The sequence below is a fragment of the Mastigoproctus giganteus genome, chromosome 11 (assembly GCF_048544385.1).
Source record: "Mastigoproctus giganteus isolate SK-2022 chromosome 11, ASM4854438v1, whole genome shotgun sequence".
Classification (NCBI taxonomy): domain Eukaryota; kingdom Metazoa; phylum Arthropoda; class Arachnida; order Uropygi; family Thelyphonidae; genus Mastigoproctus; species Mastigoproctus giganteus.
The window spans coordinates 143,814,122-143,832,234 of record NC_143585.1 but is presented as its reverse complement, the minus strand read 5'-3'; the positions used below and the strand labels follow the sequence as shown (position 1 = coordinate 143,832,234).

Genomic DNA, 18,113 nt, shown 5'->3' with positions numbered 1-18,113 from the left:
ATCCAGACTCTTCCAGGAACTACAAGGTAGGATATCACCTATAATATTTTCTAACCTTATCCATACCATCTGCCGCCAAGCTAACCCTATCTCTGACGCTTACTGTTCGCGACAACGACGGAAATTTATTAATTTAAGCAAAGAAGCCCACTCCCCAAGAACGAACACCGGTTCAACTAATATCGCTTCCTTCGTTCTAAATTTGAGCAGCAAGCAATTAACCACCGAGCAGCTCAACGTTTTGACCGCCGGAATGAAGTTTGCCGTCGTGCCGTCGAAGCCACCGATCAAACAGCTTGCTATGGGAGTAGAAGCAAGCATACCAACCTCCCTGAAGAAGCTGCTAATGAAATCCGCTTCAAAACGGCCTCCATCCTCCGAATCACACGGCCCACCCGCTCCAACCTTAATCACCGACAGCATGCCGCTCCTTCCTCTATAAAAAAGGACAACTCCATCGTCATGCTTCCCGCTGACAAGGAACTCCACACTGTCATATTAGACCGGTCGGCCTACCTACAGAAAGCCCTGGTCCTCCTACAAGACTCCAACGTCTATGAACCCGTAACGGATCCGCCCATCAAGTCTTAGGACGTCTGCAGTCATACGTTAATAAACTCATCTATGCATGGTTTAAAGCTGAGAAACTTTCTACTCCTACTCGGTGGCTTCTTCATGCCACAGGCTGCCAACTTCCCCAGTTTGATGGCCTACCTAAAATCCATAAGCCAGGTGTTCCTCTCTGGCCCATAGTGTCCTGCTGCAATGAACCTACATATGAACTGTCCAAATATATTGCATGTCTCCTTATACCTCTTGTAGGAAATATCAACCACACTGTCACTAATAGTGGCGAGTTCATTCACCTTATTAAAGAGCTCTCGATTTCTGACAACGAGGTTATGGCGTCATTCGATGTAGTGCCCCTGTTTATGTCAATCCCAGTTCAACAGGCTGTAAACTGCACCAGGAGGCTTTTAGAAAATGATCCAAACCTACCAAACAGAACGTCACTGTCCACTGACGACATGTATACCGCCCTCAACCTGTGCTTGTCAGGCAGCGTCTTTTCCTTTGAGGATTTCTTATACCAGCAGGTACATGGCACTGCCATGGGTGCCCCTGTTAGTTCCGTTGTGGCTAACATCGCCATGGAAGAATTGGAAGAACAGATATTCCTGAACCCGCCAGTACCTATTACAACATGGTGCAGATACGTCAATGACATCCTCACTGTCATTCCACGTGGCTCTGAAGCACCATTGCTAGAATATCTCAATTCCTTGTCAACGTTCATGCAGTTCACTCTAGAGTTAGAAGCAGACGGATCTCTCCAATTCTTGGATGTCCTGGTAAAACGCGTGGGCCCACATCTAGAAACTTCAGTATACCGAAAGCCAATGTGGTGCGGACAGTTCACCAACTACAGATCAGGCCATGCTCCTAACCATCTCAACAGCACTGCCCGCACTCTATTCTCCAGGCTTGAAGCCACTCCTCCAGCACAGATGAAGCTAGGCGCAACGAGATTTCCAGAGTGAGGACAGACTTTATAAATTGTGGCTACCCAACCCACATATTGGACAAGTGCTTATTACAAGCGCAGGAGCTCACAGTCCACCCGAGACCGCCATCAACTCAGGACAATGTACCTACCACCTTGGTGCACTATGGCCATAGTTGCCTATGCGCCTAATAAATCCCTTCACCAACAACCTACCGCCTACATTCCCTACTATCTAGGCATGTCAGGCCGGATCTCAAAAATCCTCCGAGAATACCACATAAAATGCGTGCAGCTGCCTGGTAGAAACTTACGTTCTCTAGTTTCCAACGTAAAGACTCCGGTCACCCCTCTCTTACGCAGCGGTGTGGTACACCGCATAGCCTGCAAAGATTATGACAGCTGCTACATAGGAGAGACCTCGAGACGTCTTCAAGATCGCCTCGCAGAACACAATAGATCGATTTGCCTTGCTGAGACCGACCAGTCCGCAATCGCAGAACACTACTGGTCGACCCACCACGACCTCAATCCCAAGCGGGCTACGAAGTAATTGACCAGTCCCGACACTTTCGCCACCGCCTCTGGTTAGAGTCACTTAACATATTGTGTAATTCGAGAGCCATGAACCGCTGCAAAGGTATGAGACTACACCCCATCTTAGAGGCAACTGTTTTAAGTCTAGATAAGCGCTGGAGGAAAAACTACGCACGTCCATGCAGCAACAATGAACACCAGTTTAATGGTTGAATGGCCTTCCTCGTGCCCTCGTACGGTTCACTGCGCGCACAGCTCTGTTTCCGTTAAAATTATTTTTATCTCTAAAGTTCCAATTCTATTTGTTGATAAAGAGGGACATTCAGCCTCGAAAGCTCCAAAGTATAATTAAAGATATTTTTACTGGATATATATACGTTGTCGTTATTTCATATCTAAATAGTAGAGATCGGTCATAAACTCACATGTACATATTATATATATTCAGGGTGTCCGGGCTAGAGGTATCCAAAAATAATGGTTTATAATGCGAGAACCACTCATTATATTTCCTCAAACGAAAGCACAGTCGATAGAAAATCTCTCCAAGATTTGTTACGTCACATTTTGCCGCATTTGAGGTATGGAGAATCCTCACAAGTGATCGAAAATGAAAGGGACACCAAAAGTCAATGTCTGGTTAGGAGTGCACAAAAAAATTGCGTTATTGGTCCATTTTGTTTTTCATAGATATGACTATAAAAAAAAAGCGTGGGGCTTTATTAAAGACTGTGTGTACCAGAGAAAAGTTCGGGATTTGGACGATTTAAAAGTGTATCGTTGAAGAAGTTGCTCTAATAACGCCTCAGATGCTGGAAAACACTTGGCAAGAGCTCGAGTATCGTTTTGACATCTGTCGATCTACAAAAGGTGCCCACATTGAACTTTACTAACCTTCATAAAAACTTGGTGAGTTACTCTGTATAATAACAAAAAAATTATTTTAATAAACCTTATAGATGCTGAGATATATGTGTGTACTTTTGGATACCTCTAGTCCGGACACCCTGTATAATCCATATATGAATGACAAAAGAAAAAATCCTGTACTTCGTTATCCAGAAGACTATATGATCACGCCACATCGACTGTACAGTAACTGAATCAGACTTCAGACTCACGGTTCATAGAACAGCCAGTTCTAGCGTTCAGCTCATGGCGAATCAAAATGTAGCGTTCGCACGCATCACAGTATATCTCATTCGTTTGATCTCTTTATCTAACACATTGTACTTCAGTAAGAAACATTCAAGTTTCATTGCGAAATTTATATTTTTGTTTTTAAATAAATTTTTAAAGAAATCTATTAATTTTAAAGATTACTATTAATATATATTTTTAGTAGCAATGGGTAAAATAGATATTATTTCTCCCTCCCCTTTGATTATGCCATTGTTTCAAAGACGCCTCCGTAGCCAGATGGGCAGGAGCAGTAGTGCGTAGCACACGCTTCTTGATTAGACCAGGGTTCGAGCTCGTGAGCCACCAAATACGGAGGATGCGGAAAGGTCGGAATGACCACTACATATATCCGGAGCAATATGGCCTTAGTCGCTAATGCTCCTAAAAACCAAATAACAACAACATTGTTTCATAATATTAAGTGTATAAATTTAATGATTTTCTATTATAACATTTAGAAAAAAGTACCCTCGTTCCGGTGCGTTCCGGCCCGAATACACACTGTTGTTGCACATGGAAAACTACTGTACAAATTGGAGCAGTATGCCATTAAGGGCAAGTTGCTACAATGGATAAAAGGATGATTGACTGGAAGAAGACAGAGTGGTGGTTAGTGAGTACTGCTCTACATCGACTAATGTTATTAGTGGTGTCCCTCAGGGTTCGGCGTTGGGCCTATTGTTGTTTTGTATATTTATGAATGATATTGATGAAGGTATATATCAAGCTTAATGTCAAAGTTTGCAGATGATACAAAGGTTGGCAGGGTTGTTAATAACAGTAAAGACAGTATGCTGCTGCGACAGGATCTGGAAAAGTTGGGCAGATGGGCTGAGAAGTGGCAACTGAAGTTTAACATTGACAAAATACTGCATATGGGTAGCAGTAATCCCAGAGAAATGTACCAACTATGTGGTGTTACACTCAGGGTAGTGGAGAATGAAAGAGCCATTGGGGTAATTGTGCAGTCAGATATGAAGTTTTCTGAGCAGTGCAGAGAGGTTGCCAGAGTAGGTCATGGGGTATTGTCAATGATACACAGGAATTTTGTGAGCAAGGATAAGAAGATGATTATTCCCTTGTATAAGGCAATGGTTAGGCCACACCTTGAGTACTGCGTACAGGTCTCGAGGTCTCATTTTAGGAAGAATGTAAAGTTGCTAGAACGAGTACCGAGAAGGACAACAAGACTGGTGAAGGAAACAAAGGGGTGCTCTTACGAAGAAAGGCTAAAGTACTGAAAGTTGCAGCATCTGGAAGCTAGGCACCTGAGAGGCGATCTGTTTTAGGTGGCCTTGAATGGATTGAGCAGGCTTAATGCTGAGGCGATTCTTCCTCTTGCACAGATTACAACCCTAAGTTGGCATAAATCCAAATTGAGGAAAGACAGCTATAGAATAGATATGCAGAAGTTTGCCAGCAATCAACCACCCAGCGGGTGGTTGATTGCTGGAACAAGATTTTGTCTGTTGTTGTGGAGATTGATGGCTTGAATGGATTCAAGGCAGAACTGGAAAAACATTTGGAATGAATGGATCAGTGAGATGGGAAGCGTTTTTTTTTTTTTTTTTTTTTGCCTGATGCTGTATAAGCTTGCTTTCTTGCATCATGTATCTCTACTAATGCTAATAATAATAAAATCGAAATCACGAAGTACAGAGTTCCATCTACCGGAGATGCCTCCAAGGTTCCGTCCTGGGGGCCCTGATATGGAACACGGTCGTATAAGACTGGCTACATAACACTTTTGACAACACAAAAATCGGAGCATTTGCTGATGATTTAACCATCATAGTCTCACGAAGGTCTTGATTTGCAATAGAAACAAATGCCCAACGGGTTATTAATAAATTAATCATCTCATGACCTGGGTTAGAACCAACAAACTACACATCAACCCTGCCAAATCAAACAATCATATTCAAAACTAAACTAGATATCAGGCGGCCCCCTCAGGTCAAGATCAACGGTGTTCAACTTCCCCTGGTACTACAAACCAAAGTCTTAGGAGTGGTTTGTTTGTTATTTGGTTTTTAGAAGCATTGGCAACTAAGGCCAAATTGCTCCGGGGATATGCAGTAGTCATTCCCTGACCTTTCCGCATCCTCCGTATTTGGCGGTCACGGGCTCGAACCCAGGTCTATTCAAGAAGCGTATGCTACGCACTGCTGCTCCTCCCCACCTGGCTACGGAGGCACCTTAAGAGCGGTAATTGACCACAAGCTGTCTTTCCTGCCACACCTGCAGCAGATGGCCATTAAGGTTAAGAGATTCACCGCAGCCATTGTTAGAGTATCCAGAAGTGACTGGTGGTATACTATAAAGCGGTTTTTCAACCTGTTGCATCATACGCTGCAGGAGCATCGTTTCACCGAGCGGTCTTGGTAAGAATAACAAACACCATACCATCCAGAGAAACATGATTCTTGCCACACACAGGATCTGTCGTACTGTATCCACGGTTGCCATCCAGGTAATTGCAGGGACACTTCCCCTAGATCTTTTCATTATCTACCGAGGGCTGTGTTTTAGACTCAAGAAAAGAATCCCCACTTCCCTGGATATGCAGATCTCCCTTGAGGAAGATATAACTAAAGAAAAAACTTGGAGTTTCAACGAGCTCGTCAATGAGTGGCAGACCAGATGGGGCACCTCGAATCTCGGGACTGTGACTAAAATATTCCTCCCAGACGTAACATTTACAATGACTAAAGTAGTGGGAAAGCTGTTCTCGTTGAGCCTTGAAACATCTTTCCTGGTAATAGGGCAGGGCTCGGCTCCCTTAATGAGAAGCTATTTCAGCTGGGACTCTCAAACACGGATCGATGCTGATGTGCGGAAAAAGAGAACTGGTTCCATACAATCTTCGATTGTACTCGTTATGAAGAGCAGCGAGCACAACTGAAAACTATTGTGACAAACCTTGATCAGGCGGATATGGGCAACTTACTATGACGACTGACAACCTGAGAGCCTTCCAAACATTTGCTAAAGAAGTTTTTCACCAGACGCAGACACATAAACATGACTAGAACTAATAACCGTAAACCTAGGACTGGCACTGACTGCAAAATGATAAATGTCCTATCATAAATTTTTTCTTTTCTTTTCTTTCTTTATTTTATTATTTTTTTTTATTACACGACACACACTGGCCTTACCTTGACAGAGTCTGTAAAAACTGAACGGAGCAACAAGGCGGAGATGAACTTCTGTTCTAAGAACCGCCCATACAAAAATACAAATACAATTTGGAGTGACCGGATGGGTGAAATGGGAAGGTGTTATCATGATTATTATTGCTCTTATATTATTTTTCCCTGATTGGGGGTTCCACCTCGTCACGCGTATTGCTACCAAGTACACAGGGTGGTTGTTGTTATGTCTGGTGTTACTGCTGGTCGAGGAACTCTGAATATCCTACAGGTGTTCAGGATTGCGACTTTCTGGAGTTCCTTGTAGGTGTTCGCTGGGAGACCTATTGCTGCTAGGCTCGTATGTAGGGTCTTTGGCACTATACCTGCGGTTGGCACGATGATCGGGATGGTCGTTATTATTATTTATTTTATTTTATTTTTATTTTTCTTGGCTGATGCTCTATAAGCTTGCTCTCTTGCATCGTGCGCCTCAACTAATGCTAATTATAATTATGGCTTTTATATATTTTGTAATACTACTCATTGTTGTATTTCACATTATGCCATTTTTACTGAAACACAATGTTGTACAAACTGTGTGGCCGCTTGCTGCTGGTAATAAACTGGTGATGGATTTCATTAAATAACATTTAGATAACTGGTAACAGAAGATCAAGGATTATTTTGGAGAGAGATCGTTGAAGATTTCGACTGGGTTCGTAATCCATTTGTTGTGGATGCAAAATCTCTTCGGATGAATGTACAAGAGGAACTAACAGATCTGAAGGCGGACAGAACATTACGATTAAAACATCGTGAAGTGCAGTTGGACACATTTTGGTTGTCAATAAGGAAAGGATACCCGGCTAGCTCCGAGATGGCAATTAATGTGTTATTGCCATTTTCGACTACGTATTTGTGTGAACTGGGCTTTTGGACCTTGACTGAAATTAACACATCAAAGAGGAAGAGACTCGGATCCAGTGATGAAGAAATGTCAACGATTCCGCCACGCATAAGCCGTCTGTGTTCAGCAAAACAGGCACAAGTATCACATTGAAGGTATGCGTAGTTATTTGGTTTAATATTAATATTTATATATATTTTTTACTTTGCTTTGCTTTTGCACAGTGATTTATGGTTCATAAAAATGTTAATACTGTATATGCATGAGCCAATTTCAGTTGGATTGTTGGAACAATAATAATTGATTCTACTGTGACTTATAGCATATTTATATTAACATGGCCGTAAAATATGCTTCTTTTTGTGGGATTAACATTTCGATGGGCCATGCTGTGTCATTGATAACTTAAGGTGTGCCGCGATGAGAAAAAAGGTTGCAGAACACTGATCTAGACGAAGATGCCAAACAAGAGAAACTCAGTACTGTATATTGAAAAAAATTGATAAACATCTAGAAAACAGATGGAATAACAACCACTCTAGACACATAGCACAATTTTTTTACTAGCTTCCGGGAGGGATGTTAAGAGATGTTCAGCCTTTGTCTTAAATCCGATTTGTTAATTCAGATCTTTATTCCTGCGAGTCCGAGGAAACTTGTGCTCACGAAGTTTATTTAGGCTCCAATTAAAAATTACAATCTTATTACACTAATTTTGGTGAAGGAAATGAAGAATACTTCCAGGCATTCCAAAGATTTGCACTAGAAGCAGGGGATACTGGCTGTATTCCCACTGCCAACATCCCCTCCTTCTTCTCTAATTTTCGGAACTCTGCCAAACATATCTGCGTCTTCTTAGCTACCACTTAAACTTCCCGCCACTTAAGCGTATGGTAAATGTTCCACAGACTCTTCTAATTCCACGTGTTTGCTAAAATGCATAACTAGCAACTGATTTGGGGATGTATCCCTAACTATTTGCACACTGACTTAATGTACAGTACCATCCGTATTTATACATCGTTCTGATGTGTTCAATTCTCTTGACTGACGACTAACAGATTTTAATACTGCATTGTAAAGGCTGCTCTGATTCGTCCAATGTTTTCTGGAGTACACATCGTACGCATCCGACCTGGAAGTTTCACATCCGTTACAGACGCCGTTTATTATTATTAGCTACATAGTACAATGAAGCCCGAGGCTTATGCAGCACCAGCCAAAAAAAAATATCCAGCACAGGACCCTGGGTGTGCCAAGCCCATACTCACCATACTGAACCTCTGTTGTTTTGAATTCAGTGTGTTATGGCCTTTCGACTTGGGACACTGCCATTTCTTCAGATGTTGCAGTAGTGTCTAAATTAACGTTGACTGCTCACAACAGTCACGTGATTTTAAAAAATGTTTCTTCAGAAAATGCACCATGTTTATTCGACCGCCTCTCCATTTTCACTGAATGCTTTAGTGTGCTCTACTGTAAGACACAAAAACAGCAGGACACCCACTGCAACCGCTATGAAATGGTGCCACTTTCGTGATGTTTAATTGGCGTCTTATTAATGTGATCACAAAAAGGGATCCGGATCTCGATTACAATACGTGTTATTACTGATGCTTGTGACCTTGAAATTGACACACAACAAGATGCTAAGAGATCGAAACAAAGATGTTGGAATGAGTTGGTGAACAAATGGCAAGACAGAAGGCATACTTCCGAAGCTGGATTAGTGACTAAGAAAGTTATTCCTCGGGTTTCTTATTTAATGGACACAAGGACAAATAAGTGGTTCTCTATGAGCATGTTAAACTCTTATATTCTTACAGGACATGGTTCATTAAATGATAAACTGTTTATATTCGGCCTGAGCAATAAATCTCTGTTTCTGTGGAGAAACCGAGAGTTGGAGCAATGTTTTGTATGACTGTCCACAATATTTGGACATCAGGACAGAATTTGAAGCTACTGTGGGAACAATTTCTCCTGGTCAAGGGACTAAACTTTTTGAGAGTCCCTTTAATCTGAATGAGCCTCATGTGTTCGCCAATCGGGTGTTTAAAAGGCGAAAATTTCTGCTAACTCGAATGGCTTCGGATAGGTCTAGAGTTTATGAAGATAGTGCATAAGAATTCAGTGAAGGAAAGTGTTAAGAATTTTAAGCTTTACTTTCTCACCTTATCATTTTATTATTATTATTTTTTAAACTCTCCTGTTTTTCCTTTCTTTCTTTTTATTTCCTTTTTTTTTTTCTTTCCTTTTCTTGATTCTTCTTTATTCTTTTTCTTTCACCTCTGGAGTGGGCTCCCAGAAGTATGTTCTTTTTTTTTTTTTGTTGTCTCATAAACTGAAACCCTAAGCGTCCTACCTACTGGAACTGGTTCACCTTTCCGCGGTGTGAACGAGCACTCAGAACGGAAACAGCTTTCCGGGTGATTGCTGCTTCTGGGTAGCCAAGGAGCCAGCACAAACAACAAAACACGCACTAACTACACAAACCTTACACTACACTTGTCTGGCCCAATTTTTCAGTCTGTAAAATTACAGTGATACGATGTGGATTTGAACTAACGTTCTAGGAGCCGCCCTTAACAATAACACATGTCCACATGATGCTTGTGACCAACCAGAACTTCGTTTCAATACGCTCCCATCCATCGTGAGCCCTGCTGACAATTTTGTTGAGACAGATGAAATCTGATTTTGTACTGCCTTGCTATAAAGCAAAAAGTGAAATTTTAGAAGGCTGCATAGTTATTGATTAAGACGTTAATCCATTCTTAGATATAACTTTTACTAAGTCTATCTCGAGTCAGGAAACGAGTGTTCAATGATGCCGTGAATCTGTTTAAAGGGCAAGGATTCATTATTCCGTGTCAAAGTCCTCCCGGAGCAGTGGTCGAGCTTGTTTCGAAAAGCGGTGGTGGGCTAAGATTCCAGGCACGAGACAATATCGGAAAAAAAAATAGTGTAACTGGAAAAATGCCGGTTCATTCGGGCGAACGTTTTGTTTTCCCTTCAACCATTCCCCCACCCCCTCCCCTTACCAATTCGTGCAAATACACGCCCTGTTTGGATTGGATCTGTGAGTTGGCAGCGAGCTTTGTTTCTGACTTTATAGTATTCGATATCCTCGGGGCTTCGGCCGTCGTCGTGGGTATGAAAGACAAACATTGTCAACACCGGTTAGCAGCGACGGGTGGACAGTTACGTCCACAAGGTTGTTCCTGTTGTCGCAGTGTGTGTGCGTGCGTGATGAAGGTGAAGTAACGTTATCTGCTCAAATCAAGGAAGCCGAAAGATAGAATTCACAGGTTCAATTTAAACGTTATTTTTATACTTTTACTCAAATAGCTTCCATCCTGGTAACATTTATCAAACTTTTGTCTTTTACCCCCTGTAAATTAAATGGTTTCTTAGGACGCCCCCTTGTTTAAAGATATTAGAGGTATACTTTTTTTTATAAAAACATGAATTTAATTGGTAAATTTTAATTGATGTTAGCATATTTAAATTCAAAATACTGCATTTTACTTGGTCAATGACAAAATAATTGCGTGTGCGAGTGAGATTGCACCATATGAAACCCAGTAAACTGAAACTCTGCATCCATAGTGAGGGAATCTTAAGTGTGCCCCTCGTTATTATTTTTAATGTTTTCTGTGAATTACTAAAATTTCACATGTGTACTATAAATAAATAATCATTCATTGCCAAAAATACTGGCAAGCCCATCACGGCTAGGGGACTAGAATTTACAAAATTTACAGATGCTATAAAAATAACAAAAATTACAAATGGGAAATCTCTGGCACGCACTTCTCAGCTGTATTTGGAGACAAAAAACCGCTGATAGCTTCACCACTCCACTAAATGTCAGAGAAGTGTCTCCTTAATATTGTCTCCAAATACAACTGAGGAGTTGTTTTTTTTAAGGGATTGAGCTTGAGACAATATTAAAGAGACACTTCTCTGACATTTAGTGGAGTGGTGAAGTTTTCAGCGGTTTCTTTTATCAGGTTGGCTATCTCTTTTCTGTTCATTTTGCTGGGAAAAAACTTGTGACAATAAATTCTGAATTTATTAATTAGTTGAAATGCAAAATTGTGGAATAGACTGTTCATTTGTTGGAGCCAGTTGCCTAGTACGTGTGTTCCCAGGGGCTATAGGGCCTGTGGTTATGACATTGAGAGAAACTGCCACTTCCGAGAGTGATTTGCACAGCAGAGATTGGCATGTTTCTTTTTTTTTAAGTAGATGCAAGGGATTGAGCTTGTGGTACGTTTGCTATCTGGATATTGGAAATCCTAATTACCGGTTTAGCCATCTGAGAATCCAGTACTCAAGAGAGAAGAAATTTTTTTATATGTAGCTTGTGGGACTCCTGACCATACTTCTGGTCCGTATGGGATTAGTGGGTATATACGTCGCTCTACATGTTTGGTAATGATTGTCTGTTGCATGTTGGGATTGTTTCTTGGTTGATCTCATTTGGCTCTGAATTTTTTTCACCCCATGTGCATAGTGGTAGGAATTATCGATTCCAATATTAATTAAATGTCAGCATATTAATAAAAGATATATTTAGAATGCTTCTTTATTTAAATAATTCACCACTATGATCTGCACATTTCAGTTTTAATACGAAAGGGTTAAAAATATTAAAAAAAAGTAACACCAGGAATTGTAAAAAAAATTTCAAATACAGTATATGACTTTTGATAGGATTCGACTTCAAAATGGCCAATCAGATAACTCACGAAACTTGTCGAAATTTTTTTCGTGTATTATGAAATATTCATAACGGATACATTTTACGTAAATGCAATTGTTTCGTACCTTTATATATAACCGTATAACCTTTTATAAGCTATCAGTATTTTGAGAGTTGGCATTTTACATTTGAACTTCCGGCCCTTTCCAGTTAAGGATTTCGTAAAGGAGGAAGAATTAAACCTGTAGAATGGGGAATCAGGATTTTTAAAGCAGTGTTCCGGGAAATCATTATTAATCACTACTCCTTTTTACTAGACTGCCGTACCTCTTCACTTCCTTTTCTCTGGGGATGCCTCATACTTTCTTCCCAGCTTTCAATCACTTTCCCCTATTTCTCCATTCCCCCCCCTCCCCGAAATTCCAGATTTCTCGTACTCATCTTCCCAAGCCGTTCCTCTGACTAACCGGGCTTCACCCAGACCTTTTCTGGGGAAGCAAGCCTGAGCTAATACAGTAGTAAAATCTAGCGCGCCTCCTAGCAGCTAGGAATGGGAGTCAGGGGATGACTGACCTGGTGTTCGTCGCTTCCTCGCTGCTAAGACTCCAGTTGCCGGTCACGAACATTATAACATCATACACTGTACTACTGCACACAAACGGCCTGCCTCGGCATTTTGCCTCACTACAGATGACTCAACAGCAAATGGAGGAAACTTCAGGGTCCGCACAAACTTTAACTAAAATAAGCTTTTAATCATCATGTAGCAGCAAAAAAAAAAAAAAAAAAAACGCCACTCGCCCTTTTCGTGAACCCGTCGGGGTTTCAAACTTTCGTCGTTTTGAACTGTTGGAATTTTTAATTTCATCGTTTTTACTTAATCAGGTATTTGAGAGTCTGCATTTTTATTTTCGATATTTCGATTGTCGGTAAATTAAAATTAACAACTCTTATTACATCATTCTCAAGGAACAAAAGGCATTTTGTTGCTTTTGTGTCTTGAATAAATGAAGAAGTAAATTTTCTGTTTATACTCAGGAACGACCTTGTCAGAGGAATTCACAAGACAGAGGGAATACAAGAAACATCGTCGTATTTATTAATCATACGGGCTTGAATCACGGTCACTCAAAGCATGCATACTTGCGCACCTTCGCATTGCACCACTCGACTAAGGCGGATGCTGTCGCAATCAAGGTAGGAAAAAGGAGTAAACCGAAACTTGACCTGTTTGGAGTGGCGTCAATGGGTAGTGGGTTAATTGTGTTGGGTAAGTTTACGACGGGGGAAGTTTTTCTGAAGTATTGGAGTCGAGCTGGGGACCCTGATAACGGGGAAACAAAAGGAAAGAAGTTTAAAAGAGTACTCCAGGAAAGCTAATGGAGAAGATAAAACTGGTCGTCCGTGTAGAGAAAGGCAAGGAGATTTCCAGAAAAACCAGAATTTGGAAGCCAGAATTTATTGATTATGTTGGCCCGACTTAACTGGAACTGTAAGTAACATTTTCACTTTGTAAAATTTTCTTCCCAAATACTAGACGGACAGTAATGAATATTTGATTTGAAACCTTCCCGCAAATGGCATTCAGTTCTTCTAAGGACGCAGTACGTATCATGTATGTTAATTTAGAGGATTAAATTCCAGAACATTTTGGATAAGATGATCGTAATTAGAGATTAGAGGCTTCATCAAGACTGTAACCTGAGTATTGAAATTTATGGTATGTGTAGAAGTGTAAATTTGATACTGTGATAATACATGTGTGAAATAAAAATGATACATTTATGGATGTGAAAATGTTTAGTTATACTTGGGAGTTTTATATTTATATGAGTTTACTAAAGGGGGATGCTTTATATGGAAGTGAATGAAACTTAATTGTAAGTCATGTTTCTCTTATTAAACTTTCTCCTTTTGAAAAGAAGAACAAGTGTCCAAGAATGATTTGCTTCACTCTACTCATTTCACTCCGAACCTTAGAATTTTCTGAAGTCAGAAGCCCAACAATACAATACACATACTATATGTAATATATACAATTTTAAGATAAATAAATAGATTGCTTTTTAAAAATAAGAAAATAAAAGGAGGTTCTGCAATAGGCTTTAGCCAGCAAGAATTTTTCCTATAATTGTTTGTCAAGAAGCTCCTAGATGATGCAATGGCACCTGGTAAGTTTGAAAAGTGAGAAACAGTGTGTGAGAAATCTCTGCGGATTGACTTGTTCCGCAGAAATGTCTTTCAACTTTTTTTCTTTTTTATAATAAACAACAGAGATCCGAACGGGTTGAAGAGTCCAATGCCAATCCGAGTGCAATTTTCTTCAACACTTGAAAACATTCTGGAGCTTTTACAAAAATCTTGCCAACGAACACAAATAGGTGGACATTTGGAAATAAACTACATACTTTTGCAATTATGTAGAGTGTATACGCTAAAAATTAACAGCGTTTTCCTCTTTCTTCATGTAAGATGCTACATCGGTTGTAAACACCACTATGCAATCACTGACCTATAATTTCCTAGACGATGTTAATGACTGGTAGCACACAATCGATCAGTACAATACATAAACATATTTGCTGTTAAGATGGATGGTATTATATCTTATGTTGCAGGCCTCAAAGGGTTCTATCAATGATGTAAGTGACTATGAATGTGTAAATTAGCAAAGAGAACTATAAATGTTCAGGGTTCTTTTTCGTTTCGCAATTGAAATCGCCATCTACAGATGGCAGGCTTTTATTTCAGTTGATTCGAGATCTAAAGACCTGTTCATGCACATTTGAACAGATCTAAAGACCTGTTCAAATGTGCATGAAGCTCCCCCCCCCCCGTATTTGCATATTTGTTTATGCGTCGACATGTAGATGGAGAGTTTAAAATCAACAAGTCAATTCTAAAAGGCAATTGGTGAAATAATGATCACTTCAACTTGCGTGGAGTATAATCGCCTCTAATTTCTTAAAGAATTACTTATTATTCTGAGACGTTTCGTGGTACCTCTCAGTGACCCAAGATAGAATAACTGATAAATTACGGCGACTTCATTTGCATAGTGTTGTTAATTTTATTACACATTTCTTAGTTGTTAATATTTTGTCTTGTAGTAATTATATGTGTAACAGATGCTAAGTTAGTCAACGATAACTATTCGTAAACATCAGGTAAAGCAATTTTATCAGTTAAATATCTTTTAAATCAGTTAATAGTTTAGTTAATAAGATTTCCCTCTAAAAGCAATATATAACCCCAGGGGCTCACATCTTGTGAGTATGGGCTTGGCACACCCAGGGTCCCGAGCTGGATATCATCATTCTTCTCTCTCTCTCTCTCTCTCTCTCTCTCTCTCAGGATAATTCAGAATTTTTTTTTACCTCATCAATTACCTCATCAATTTTTTTTACCTCATCATCAAAACAATTACCTAATCTATCTTTGAGTGCCTCATCTCTGCTATGCAGAGATGAGGCACTCAAAGATAAATCAACAGAATTTCTTAAATATTTAGAAACAACGGATACTCACAAAAAATCATAAGGAAAACAATTAAAATAACAAAAGAGAGATCACACACTCATCTGACAAAGAACAAGAAAAAGAAAAGCATACATTACCACGCTCCATGTCCCCCAAATTAGTAAACAGGTTGTACATACACCAGATTTACAAAAACTAACATTATTAAAAGTATGGTAAAATCCCCGCTTTACCCCTGACGAAGACCCTTTCCACTAAACACCCAATGCATAATTTGCAATGCAAATATTGCCAAAAATTGTACATTGGACAAACTGGTAGAAGATTGTTCAAAAGTATTAAAGAATGTAAATATGACATAGCCCACAGCCTAATAACAAAATCGGATCCCGCATTTCACACCTGTTGCAAGGATCACCAATTCAAGGATTTCAAAAGCGCCTCTCTTCTAACCACTGACAGTTACAGGAAACATAGTACACAAAGAATCCTTCATTATTGGCATAACCAACAATATTAACTGAAGCAAAGGCATGCAGACAGTCATTCCTAACTACATTCATGTTTTCAAGAACAGAGTATTCGAAAAGATGAAAAACAAAAATAGAAACCATAACAATTATACACTGAGTGAGCAGTGAATTATCACTACTCCTTTGAAAACTGAATGCGACCCGTTGACCACGTGAGGTACCAGAGTGCTGAGTTAGTCGACCTGCGTAGCATAGATAAGGTGAGCAGCGAGTGTGATGGGTAAAAGGAAGGTCTTATCGAACTTTGATAAAGGACAGATTGTGGGTGCTCGACGAGCTGGTGCCTCGATTTCCCAAACGGCTGAACTGGTGGGGTGTTCGAGAGCCACCGTAGTTAAAGTGTACCAGGACTAGTGTCAAAATGGTCAAACAACAACCCGACGGCAAAACTGCAAAGGTCAGCGAAAGGTTGATGTTAGCAATGAGCGCGCCGAGTCCGACGACTCGTACAGGCGAAGCACCGTTGAAGAGTTGACTACCCAATACAACATGGGCCAACCCGGAACTATATCTGCCATGACCATGCGTCGCATGCTCGCACATATGAGCTATACTAGCAGATAACCCCTACGGCATCCTCTCTTAACTAAGGTTCAATGGCGTAAACAACTCGCCTGGTGCAAAGAGCATGCAAGTTGGACGTTAGAAGACCGGAAGAAGGTGTGCTGATGGGATGAGTCACGTTATTTACTTCACATCTTAGATGGTCGTGTACGGATTTGCCGTCAACAACATGAGGATCTTGATCCATCATGCATGGTATCAAAAGTGCAGGCCAGTGGAGGCGATTGTATGGTGTGGGGCAAGTTTTCCTGGCAGGAACTTGGATCCCTAGTGCATATGGAACAACGTATCAGTGGTCTCCGCTATTGTCAACTGCTTGCTCACTGTGTACACCCCGCTATGTTACACTTTTTCCCGAATGGCGATGGTGTTTTTTCAAGATGACAATGCGCCGAGCCACCGGGCACTTGTTGTGCAGGAATGGTTTGAGGAACAGCGTTCTAACTTCCAGCATATCGATTGGCCTCCGAAATCTACCGATATCAATCCCATAGACCACTTGTGGGACACTATGGAAAGGCATATATAATTTGTCTGGATACACCAATCATCTCCATACCTACATTGCTCACCGCATTACACACAGCTTGGTTGGCCATATTTCCCGAACGCTTCAGACATCTTGTTGAATCAATGCCACGTCGGATAGCTGCTATACTGAGGGCAAAAGGAGGACTTACGAAGTATTAGGTAAGTGGTTTCCCTGGCAGGAACTTTCACTGTGGGACGAAAACAAGTAGGTGGCAGCGGTGTCATGCTTTGGGCGATGTTCTGCTGGGATACCCTGACTCCAGTCGTCCATGTGACAGGTACTGTTATTGTTATTGTTATTTGGTTTTTTTTAGGAGCATTAGCAACTAAGGCCATATTGCTCCAGGGATATATACAGTGGTCATTCCCTGACTTTTCCGCATCCTCCGTATTTGGTGGGCACTGGCTCGAAACCTGGTCTAATTAAGAAGCGTGTGCTATGCACTGCTGCTCCTGCCCACCTGGCTACGGAGGCGCAGTAACAGGTACTCTGACGTCTACTACCTCCTGAAGGAACCTGATCACTGCGCTTGATATGGATCCCAGAATTGACACCTCTACTACCTGGACAAGACTTGGCCAACAGTGACAAACTACCGGACTTGACATTTATCAACACAAGACCTTCACTGACTTGACTAAACTGGACGGGACCTGGTCCCATGAGTGATATCCCAAATGGGAACACCAATACCACTGAAAACCAACTGCAGCTTGCTGCTGGCCATCTTGGCTCTCAAACCATGCTCCCTTGCATGGTCCTATCTTTTCCCCTCTCCCCCGGCAGGGGGAGGGGAGGAGACGGTCTTTTCGTCCCCTTCCCTCCTTGCCACTCCTCTGTTCGCCTGGTGGGTAATGGGCCTGCCCCACTGATTATCTGGGGTCGCCTTCTCTATCGTCCCCATATGCTGCCATAGCCTAGTGGTCAGGCGTGACCGGGGTTCAAGCCAGTGACTGCTGAATACGATGCTGCTGTTTCTTGTATTCTGTGTATTTTGTAACTCCTCTGACCGTTTGGTCATCCCGG

At 41.0% G+C, this 18,113-nt stretch overlaps 1 protein-coding gene across 1 annotated transcript; it reads left to right on the top strand.

The window, feature by feature from the left end:
- The first annotated feature begins 7,114 nt into the window (after positions 1–7,114).
- Positions 7,115–7,420, top strand: LOC150078493 (protein ZBED8L-like). Its single transcript, XM_090384584.1, has one exon. The coding sequence runs from the start codon at positions 7,115–7,117 to the stop codon at positions 7,418–7,420; it is 306 nt and encodes a 101-aa protein (XP_090240710.1).
- The last annotated feature ends 10,693 nt before the right edge of the window (positions 7,421–18,113 follow it).

Bases quoted from the DNA above. Each gene is read 5' to 3' on its own strand.
- LOC150078493 (XM_090384584.1), top strand. From the start codon at position 7,115: ATGAATGTACAAGAGGAACTAACAGATCTGAAGGCGGACAGAACATTA.